This window comes from Neocloeon triangulifer, unplaced genomic scaffold, assembly GCF_031216515.1.
Source record: "Neocloeon triangulifer isolate White Clay Creek 2 clone unplaced genomic scaffold, ASM3121651v1 ptg000013l, whole genome shotgun sequence".
In the NCBI taxonomy this organism is placed as follows: Eukaryota; Metazoa; Arthropoda; class Insecta; order Ephemeroptera; family Baetidae; genus Neocloeon; species Neocloeon triangulifer.
The window spans coordinates 1,843,957-1,854,068 of record NW_026775555.1 but is presented as its reverse complement, the minus strand read 5'-3'; the positions used below and the strand labels follow the sequence as shown (position 1 = coordinate 1,854,068).

The window sequence follows — 10,112 nt, the reverse complement described above, 5'->3', positions numbered from 1 at the left end:
ATAATAATAATCAGTGAAATATTGAGCTTGTGGGATCAGAACATATTTAATTAAATAATGATCTTTTAAGTTGCAAAAGAGTAAAGCATAATTTATTTAAGCAATTAAGCATCCAACGTTACTTTGTGACCTTCAACATTAAAAGTTTTCGGCATCTTTGAGTTAGGGACATCAAAGACCAAGGAAATCACGCGGCAAACCTCTTCGTGAGAAACTGCAACACCTTTGGGATTCTCAAGCTGGACTGAGAGCGTTTTTCCTTTGCATGTGACGTCTACAAAACTGAAATTTTCACCTTGTTATAATTTGCCACATCTTTTTGTGTGCGTCAGTAATACCTGCACAAAGAACTGCTGCTAGATTTAATGTTCTGGGTTTGGCTATCTCTAAGCGATGTGACGAGAAGAGTCTTGCCATGCAGCTTTGCTAGCAACTCGGCAGTCACTTGATTAGGACCATCGAAAACCTTGAATTTGCGTCCATTCAGCTGGAAGATTCTATCGATCTAAAAAAGAAATGAAAAGACATAAATTATTTTTCACAGTTAAAATATTTTGGTAAAAGTAGTGTTTACCTCATTCAAAAAGCTTGAGTAACTCAGAGGAGTGCTTCCCTTAGGGTTTTCAAGGAAAATGGTACCTTCTTCTTTTATACCCTTCAACGATTCACTAAGAATCAAATTAATGAACCTGAAATTGGTAAGATTATTATTTCATGGTATGAAGTGATTGCAATTTATTTACTTGGATGAAGGCTGCTGTGAAGCACTTGGTGCCGCATTTGAAAGTGTTCTCTTGACCTCTCCTACAACAGCCAAATACAGCTCCGATCCCATGAGCTGAGATAAATTTGGTGTCATTGCTAATTATCTCAAGTAAACAAAAAAAAAATATGTATATACCTGTTGCCTTTCATCCATGATGAGGTTTGCTTTTGGCATTTGTGCTTTTGGCTTGACGGGCATTTTGACGGTGTTCTCAATAAATGAGAGATACGACTGAACAATGCGTTCAAGATCACTTTTTGCAGGGGTCACTCCATAGAAAAGTGTGACTTGGTCAGTCGGTACAAGACCTGCCTTTTTCCTCAGCTTCTGCATGCGGTTGATAACTTCACGAGCCATGCCCTCTTCCACCATAGACTGGTCAGCTTTCAAGTCCAGCAACACAATTATCTATAAATATGAATAATTTAGATGCAACTCTTAATTCTTTAAATTAGTTTATACCTGTCCAGAAGAATGAGCCTCGTACTTTTTATCCGCTCCTGCTGATTGACCTTTGAATGTGTACATGACACGAATATCTTCAGGGGTTAACTTTTGGCCCAGTAACTCTATGCTGCCTGTGTCCAGGAAATTCTGGATGTCTGCGTCTTTCAAATCCTGAAGAAAAAGTTAAAAACGTTAATGGAGCAAAATTACTAAATGCACAGAAAAGGAATTTAAATTCAAATTTAAGCAAAGATAATCATTTATGAAATTCAATTAAACCCCGTTATACATTGTAAAAATCAATTTCCTGTAAAATCTCACTTTCTTTTATTTTGAACTTTTGATAATATATCATTTTTTTAATTTGTGTCAAAAATACCTTGATGGCCTGAGAGACAGCTTTGAATGTGCCTTTCAAGCGAGACCCAAGAGTTTTGTGGTCTGGCTCGGCTCGCATGACAACCCCGTAGGTTTCTTTGTCACTCGTAACAGTCAGACTGCGAACATTCAGTTCTTCCAGAACATAAGGCTGCAGGGCTCGAACGTCCTTCAAAGTTTGCTCATCTTTGCTGATAACCACAACTTCAGGCAGAGGATACTAAAAAAGGTCAATTTCAATAAGAGACTTGCTAAAAAAAATTGGTTATTACTTTCATTGGCTGAGAGTGCTTGTCTCTAATAACTCTTCCGAGCTCGATGACAGTTTGCATGTTGGCCACGGCTCGTTCAATGTCCTTGTCGATGAGTTGCGATTGTGGCTCTGGCAGCATCACATAATGCACACAGTCTAGAGGATTGGACACAAGGTGCCTTAGATTTTGGTACATGAGCTCGGTGAGGAACGGTGTGAAGGGTGCCATGACACACGTCATCGAGTACAGAACTTTGAAAAGCGTGCTGAGAGCCTGCTTGCAGTCTTCGTCACCACCTTCACCCTAAAATTGAAATTAATTAAATATATTTGACAATATTTGTAAGATCTTGCCTTCAGTCTCTTCCTGTTCATCCTGACATACCAGTTGGTAAGATTTTCAATAAACTGAACGAGTCTGGGGACAACTGTGTAAAGTCGGTACGCAGCCATCTCTTGCTTTACAAACTCAATCAGGGACTGAGTAAAGGACAGAACCCATTTGTCCATGGTGTTGCCGAGTTGGTTGAGAATATTCTCGTCAAACTGAAAGGTGGATCCACTTTCCTAAAATATCATCGTTAGATAAGACAAAAAATTCTTCAATTCCACTTGCCATTTGGAGTCTTTCAACGTTTTGAACAAAGAATCTGTAGGCATTGTACCAGGGTAGAAAGACATCCTTTAAGATATCTCGAACTCCGTCCTCTTTGAAACGCAAATTCTCAGCACGCACTACAGGCGAGTTGATTAAGTAGAGCCTAAGAGCGTCAGCACCATACTTGTTCACCACCTGGTAAAATAAATTATTTTGCCGTGAGCTGCACAAATAGGATGCAAACAGACCTCCAGAGGATCTGGGTAGTTCTTCTTGCTCTTTGACATCTTTTGTCCGTCTGAAGCCAAGACGAGGCCATTTGCGATCAGATTTTTGAAAGGGGGTTTGTTGAATATTGCGGTTGAAATGACCAAAAGGGTGTAAAACCTGTTGATTAAAGATAAATGTGATAAATATTATCGGATAGAAGAAAATGGTGAGAATACCATCCACGGGTCTGGTCAATACCCTCAGCAATAAAGTCTGCCGGAAAATTGTCCTCAAACTCCTTCCTTTTCTCGAATGGATAGTGAGACTGAGCGTATGGCATCGATCCCGACTCAAACCAGCAGTCAAACACCTCAGTTACCCTTTTCAAAGGAGGGTGACCAGGTCTCTTCGAAGGGATTGTGATGTGATCAATACTAAATGTCATAATTAAATTTGAATTCGGCAAAATAAAAATTTTACTCTTTTCACCTCTCACGATGGAGATCCTCGATTTTCTCGCCTGAAAGTTTGCTCAACTCTTCGGCACTGCCAATGCAAACGACCTCTTGCAAGTCTTCGGAAACCCACAGAGGAATGGGAGTTCCCCAATAGCGGTTGCGGCTCACAGCCCAGTCACGGGCATCTCTCAGCCAATTCCCAAATCGCTTCTCCTTCACAAAATCGGGGACCCTGAAGACAAAATGAAACAACCCAGACTTTATATTTAAGCTTTTAACTTACCAATAAGTGTTTTGATTGCTTTCAAGCAGTGATTGGCTCATTTGCTCGACCCTGATGAACCACGAAGGCACTGCTTTGTAGATCAAGGGCGTTTCAGACCTCCAGCAGAAGGGGTAGCTGTGGTTAACCGTGCCAGCAGTTACGAGTCGGTCGTTGTCCCTGAGCATTTTGATGATGCCCTTGTCGGCTTCCTTCACATGAAGACCCTCAAAATCTGTGACAGGGGCGGTGAATTTGCCACTGGCGTCCACAGGACAAATGATGTCTTGTTCCTTGGTGATGACTCCAGCCGCCAGGCACACGCGGTAATCGTCTTCACCAAAGTAGGGCGCCTGGTGGACGATTCCTGTGCCAGACTCCTCGGTGACGTAGCCATCGGTAAGTACTTGGAAAGCGCCCTTGCTCTGAAGCTAATGGAAACTTTGAAACGTCAATTTCTTGTAAAGTGAATTTCAATACCTGAGCGAAGTAGTCGAAAATCGGTTTGTACTTCTTTCCCTTCAACTCTTTACCCAGCATGGAACCAAGAACTTCGTACAGTTCAGGACTCTTGAAAAGAGCTTCCACTCGAGCCTCCATCAGGATATAGATTTTGCCTGTGGCCTTTTCTGAAATTACGAGTTTAAAAAAAAAATTGTCGATCAAGTCGTGCGAATTTACCTTTGACCTTGATGTACTTCAACTCCGGATTGACGCAAAGAGCCAAATTGCTGGGCAAAGTCCAGGGTGTGGTGGTCCAAGCCACGAGGGCCACATTTGGCTCGTCAAGCAGAGGGAAATTGACGACAACTAAATGATTTATAAATTACAAAAATTAACATTCAGATGAATTATAAATTTTACCTGCTGGGTCTTGCACTTCTTTATAGTTTTGGCCCGACTCAAAATTTGACAAGGGAGTGTTGCAAGCTGTCGAGTAAGGCATCACCTTAACTCCACGGTAAACCAGGCCCTTGCTGTACAGCGTTTTGAAAACCCACCAGACACTCTCCATGAAGCTGGGGTAAAGTGTCTTGTAATCATTTTTAAAATCTAAATATAATTGAAAAAATTAAATTTATTTGATTGAAATAAAATATATATTAATTACCAATCCATCGACCAAGGCGGTTGATAATCCTCTCCCAGTCTGATGAGTACCGCATAACAATTTTGCGGCACTCATTGTTGTAGTTTTTGATGCCTAATTTTGCAACATCGTCAGGGCCTTTGATCCCGAGAACTTTGTCAATTTCAAATTCCTAAACAGATTATGAAAGTTTAGTATGGAAATATGAAAAAAATAATCAAACACTCACAACTGGAAGTCCGTGGCAATCCCAGCCGAATCGCCTTTGAACGTGGAATCCTTTTTGATGAGCGTATCGAGTGACGATGTCTTTGATCGTACCTGCCAAAATGTGGCCATAATGAGGCAGACCAGTCGCAAATGGAGGGCCGTCGTAGAACGTGTATCTGCAATTTGTAACGATACATTTTAAACTTTAAACCTCTGTGCAATTTTTTGTTAAAAATTATAACCGTGGCTTTCCCTTCGACTGCTTCAAGCAAGTTTGGAAGGCGTCGAGCTTTTTCCAAAGTTCCAAAACGATTTCCTCCTCTTTGGGAAAGTCTATTTTCTCTGGCACTGGCTGCACCATGATTGCAGCATCCTGCAGAAATTAAAGTCATTAAGAATAATAATTCTTGGAAAATCGATGACAAATGTTTTCGGGCATTAATAATATTTCTCCAGCTTTTTGCCCAGCAATTTGCCAAAAAATTCAATGAATATTTACAATAGTTAATGCATTACCACTCAAAATGATCCTCAGATACGACAGACGGAATGGAAAAGGTAAATTTCCAAAACCACAACACACGAAAATTCTGGCTCGAGTTTCTCCGGCTTTTTTGATGCACGTGTGGCAGAGGCCCAGAGGGGGCGGGGCCAAATTCCTCCACGGACCGGCAGGTGGCGCGAATTGCAAAACACAAAAAAAACAGCTGTCGAGGTCGAAGTAAGTGTTTTTATTTTGATATTATGTGAATTATTAATTTATTTATTTATTAGCAGCGTTCAAACATAAAAGAACGATGGGGACAGCGAGAAAATGAACAAGACGCTTGTGGCTCTGAGAAGCTGTGCCGACGGCAACTCTTTCGTCGTCGCCAAGTTTGTCGACTGCCTCGTTCACCACTTCAGTGGATGCAACAAGGACCGAGTGTCCGTACCAGTCCGATGCAAATTGGAGGACAACTTGCTGAAGATTTTACCTGCAGATCCTGACGACGTGGGAATAAAGAAAAACTACGACCTTTTTAAATGGGACAAAACTGGGAAAAAATTCACTTCGGACAAAATCGACCATCATGTTCTTCTGCAGGTAAAGTTTATCATTTGTGTATTTTTTTTTTAATTAATGCAGAGTTACAAAATAATTAATAAACATACAATAATGCATATAATAATTTTTACAGCATTCCCGCGAGTGCCCAATCGGAAATTTATCCGATTACGACAGAGACTTGATTCCAGCAGATGTGCAAGAAAGGGGAATCGATGTGGCTGTATCAATTTTATTGCAGTCCAAAGACAGCAGGATTTTAATGACTCGAAGGCCTGATCACATGAGAACGTTCCCAAAAGCGTGGGTGCCTCCTGGTGGACACATCGGTATTATCAAATTTTACACTGAGCTGCCTGCTTTTTTTAAAAGTCTGGATTTTTTTTTAAATTAACAATTAAAATTTTCTGTAAAGTATAATCAAACTTGTTGGAAAAAGAAAAGGAGCAGAGGACCCAAAACGCAACCTGCGGCTGCTAGAATTTTAAAAACCTAGGATTTCTTGTTCAAGGTTTTTAAATAACTGCAGATTGCAGTTCTCCTTTTGGATTCTCACGTCTCATTCTAATTTTTCAAAATTAAATTTTTACAAATAATTTTTATTTAGAGGTGAACGAGTCACTTGTTGAGGCCGGCTTGCGTGAGCTGAAAGAAGAGACGGGACTGGAATTAGGCGCTGGCTGCATCATCCAGGTTCTCTGCTTATGGGAATCGGTGTATCCGTTTATCTTGGGGCTGGGATTGCCATCTCGACATCACGTTGTTGTCTATCTTCTTGTCAAGAGTGATCAAACGTCATTCGAACTCACCAAAAGCATCAAGGTAGCCAAAGTTTTAAAATTTGTTTGTGAATTTTTTTTTACAATATTTAATTTTGAAAAGTGCACTCCTTATTTAATATTTATTTATATTTTTAGCTCGATCCTGAGGAGGTGCAAGCATGCGCATGGATGTCTCCCGAGTCTGTGAAGTACCTTTTGGACGCTTGTGAGGACCCTCATCAACCGAATCAGGAAATGTTTTCCTTAAAAGAAGACGGTGGCCTGAAGTCAATGCCCTTGATAATATCCAGCATGTTCCACCCCGCCCTGTGGGGCAAGGGTGAAATTTATTCTGGCTCACAATTAGCCCTGAACTTGTGGTACAATTCGCTGTGCTTAGGTAATAATGCTAAATTGTAATCTTTTTTTAAATTTTTAATCACTTGTTGAAGTCATTTTATTTTATTATTACTTTTGTTGGCTCCAATAATAATTAATTTTTAACGACAATCAATGAAACGGCTTGTTTTGCGTGAATCTTTGAATGAGGTCCATTCCCCATCTGGGCTGATCGCCAGGAACCATGTGTCCGGCGTTTCTAACCAACACCTCGGTCAGTTTGCCCGCAGTCTTGACAAATCCGGCCAGTTCGCTGCCAACGTACCACTGGTAACGTGGTGCCTGCGCATATTCTCCCTGAGCGCTCCACTCCAAAGCCCTGAGTGCTCCGAGTGTCAGGGGGTACGCGACGATAATATCAAGTTGTCCGTTGTAGATAAGGACTCGGTACTTTTCAAGGATCTCCTGAATCCAAGGGCGTACGGACCTGTAATCACAAATTTTGTTTTTAAATCAGTTCCGAATTGAACCTGTGAATTTACTTCATCACATCCTGCTGCAGGAACTCCTCGACTTTCTGGGCCTCGGTACCTCCGAACGTGCGATTACCGACGTGGATCGACTTTCTGACCACGGCGGTTTGAACGAAGGTGCCAAAATCTGCCGTCGGGTCGGCGTCGGCAGGATCTTTGCTGTGCAGGTAGTTGAAGTAGAAATCAAAGCCGGTGAGATTTTTGAACAGAGCTGGCTGAGTGGTCAAATCGCCGTTGATGAGGCCGTCAAAAACTGCAAACGCCTTGTCCCACTGGCCCTGTTTTATGGCGTCGATTCCCTGCTGCTCCTGTTTGTGGAACTCGGCGCGCGCGTTTATGTCGATAAGGCCTAGTTGGTATAGGTAGTCGCCATAGTGGAGCATGTGCTCGGGATCAATCAAACCGTTGCCAATAGCCATGCCTATTAATTTATTTCAATATTAAATTTTTATGAGTAGATTAAGACTTCTACACTGTAAATAAAACTTCTTAACCTTTTCTGATAAGAATTAAGATTAAATGAAAATTTTTTATGTTGGCTGAACTATTGATTTTATATTTCTATCTTAGGGTGATATGAACATGATTTTCTGAAATTTATGTATCAATTTTGATCAAGCCAATTTGAGAAAAAAAAATATTTTAGAAAATTCCCATAAGAAACGGCATATTTCTCCCAGTAAATTCAATTTTTCTTATTAAAAAATGGAACTAAAATCATTGCTAATGTATAGAAAAATTATTATCAATTTAAAATTGATCGGGCTGTTTTTTTTTTTTGCGCTAAAGCCTCACCTAAAAAAAGATCAATTTACCTTGAAAATTAATTTTCAATGATGCTGTTGGGTTTTCTTTGTGGATCGTATAAGAAATGGCTGGAACGTATTTGCCTAGAAACAATAAATTTTGAGTTCAAGGTTTACAGAATTATATAATATACTGACCAGCATACGACTCGCCAGTTACGTAAAACTCATTTTTGACCAATTCCGGGAACAGGTCGAAAAATTGCAACAATGCACTGTACAAATTCTTTCCAACCGCAGTTTGATTGCGAGAAAAACCATCATCGGCGTCAGTGAAACTGAAACCTGATATGATTTTGAATAAAGTTTGGTAATTTTTCTGGATTAAAATAAATTCGTACCGGTGCCGACTGGATTGTCAATGTAGATTAGGTTGTGGGATTTGCTCCACGTATATTGGCGCGTGCTTAGAACTTGATTTGTCTTGACCAGCAACGGTCCGTTTTCAGTGAAGAGCCCGAAAAGGGACGTGGCGCCGGGGCCTCCTTGCAGCCAAAGTACGACAGGGGCGTTCAAATAATTGCTCTGTTTGAAAATAAAAGTGAAGTTTATTCAAATTTAAGGTTGAAAATTACCTCTGCTGGGAAGAACCAGAAAAACATGTTGGAATTGAAGGCCTCGTCCACAGTGAAGTAGCCTGAGTAGCTGACCACGGTCTCGGCGCCCTTCAAGGGTGTGACCAGCGCCTTGTCCCTGGCCTCCTTGAATTTTCCAGCTTTGAGCAGCGGCGTGAGGAAGAGAGGCTCACCTGGGTCGCCATCAAGAGGGACGCTTCGAACTTTGGGATACACTTTTGAGAATCCCAAAGCGCTGGAAATCGAAACAGCCAAAATGAGGCTGAAAACCAACGCACATAGTCGGTAGGTCATGTTGCCTTTGCCGACCGCGACCACTTATGTTTATTAATCTTGTGAGATCGGCCAGCGGCCTCCTTTTGCACTTTGTCCTCTTGCTGGTGGCGTGGTTTATTGTTATGACCCGCAATGATTTGCTTGGAAACAATCGAAACGATGCTGGCTTCAGCTATAAATATTCAAAACACTTAAAGAGAAAGTTGATTTTTTTCATCTAATGAAAAAACATCAATATTTGCTTTTTGAAGGAAACATTTGAGACGTGTAAAAATAGCAACATTGAATTTTATAATAAATGAAACGATTGCTGACCACAACAATATATCTATTATTTTTAACCGCGGTGCTTTGATGTCAAGAGTCAAAGAGCGTGTTCAAGCTGATTTGGTCGACTCTGTGCCTCCTGACGTTGGCTAATGAAATTAAATTTCAAATCAAAATAAAGTTTTGTTTCAATGTAATTTTAAAATATATTTTAGAAAACTCTGAATTATTAATTTGGTGCTTATTTTTTTTAGTAATAAAATGTTAATTTTTAAAGCGTAAACACCTACAATTTTATGCCAGACGCTAATTTTTTCAAGCAATTAGTTTTCTGGTGACTTCACTGTAAGATTCCCTTCACTTAAAATTTAAGATGCATAAATATATGTTATTTTAAATTTATCATCAGTATGCATTAGTGTTCATTAGTGTTGGAAAAACAGTTTAGCCCCTGCGAGTTATGCAACTGGCACACCTCGGCTGCGCTCGGCACGGTCTACGCCAAGCGTTGCAGGCGCTTGTTTGCGGAGGACGGTGGTTTTATCAGCTAATGTTTCTCTGTTAACTGAATTAAAGTGCAGTGCGGCTGCGACATTATAATGAAACTATATGCTACATATTATTTATATTGCATCGCGGACGCAAAAAGTTGCAAGGATTGGGTAGAAGAGCAGGCGGAATGATACGCCCTCGGTTCCCTGAAGTACAGTAAGCCAAGTGAGCGAGCGAGGAGCGAGCGAGCGGTGTATAACTACGCCGGTTATGAATATGCAATCGTCATTGCGGCCTCGTGGGAGCGATTCTTGGCAAGAAGTGTATCTGGCGGTGCCCACGG

The 10,112-nt window shown here is 40.8% G+C and overlaps 3 protein-coding genes across 4 annotated transcripts; 1 reads left to right on the top strand and 2 right to left on the bottom strand.

The window, feature by feature from the left end:
* Positions 1–69: 69 nt before the first annotated feature.
* On the bottom strand, positions 70–5,320 carry LOC132199143 (isoleucine--tRNA ligase, cytoplasmic). The gene is made up of 21 exons (XM_059623659.1): positions 5,189–5,320; positions 4,915–5,045; positions 4,692–4,848; positions 4,484–4,634; positions 4,237–4,425; positions 4,054–4,182; positions 3,853–4,001; positions 3,394–3,803; positions 3,142–3,342; positions 2,889–3,086; positions 2,691–2,829; positions 2,461–2,637; positions 2,199–2,411; positions 1,864–2,148; positions 1,593–1,811; positions 1,229–1,384; positions 902–1,174; positions 744–838; positions 575–689; positions 339–505; positions 70–282 (listed from the first exon to the last, which is right to left on the bottom strand). The coding sequence occupies exons 2-21, from the start codon at positions 5,031–5,033 to the stop codon at positions 105–107; spliced, it is 3,720 nt and encodes a 1,239-aa protein (XP_059479642.1). The 5' UTR covers positions 5,034–5,045; positions 5,189–5,320; the 3' UTR covers positions 70–104.
* Positions 5,238–6,991, top strand: LOC132199149 (nucleoside diphosphate-linked moiety X motif 17-like). Of its 2 annotated transcripts, none has more exons than XM_059623669.1 (5): positions 5,238–5,393; positions 5,447–5,759; positions 5,854–6,049; positions 6,328–6,542; positions 6,638–6,991. In XM_059623669.1, the coding sequence occupies exons 2-5, from the start codon at positions 5,487–5,489 to the stop codon at positions 6,899–6,901; spliced, it is 948 nt and encodes a 315-aa protein (XP_059479652.1). In that variant the 5' UTR covers positions 5,238–5,393; positions 5,447–5,486; the 3' UTR covers positions 6,902–6,991. The 2 variants fall into 2 exon arrangements, with proteins under 2 accessions (XP_059479652.1, XP_059479653.1); XM_059623670.1 differs by having other exon boundaries at positions 5,262–5,393; positions 5,450–5,759.
* Positions 6,908–9,084, bottom strand: LOC132199148 (venom serine carboxypeptidase). The gene is made up of 6 exons (XM_059623668.1): positions 8,735–9,084; positions 8,501–8,684; positions 8,298–8,444; positions 8,169–8,243; positions 7,363–7,774; positions 6,908–7,307 (listed from the first exon to the last, which is right to left on the bottom strand). Exons 1-6 carry the CDS (start codon positions 9,026–9,028, stop codon positions 6,992–6,994), a joined length of 1,428 nt encoding a protein of 475 aa, XP_059479651.1. The 5' UTR covers positions 9,029–9,084; the 3' UTR covers positions 6,908–6,991.
* Between the last annotated feature and the right edge of the window lie 1,028 nt (positions 9,085–10,112).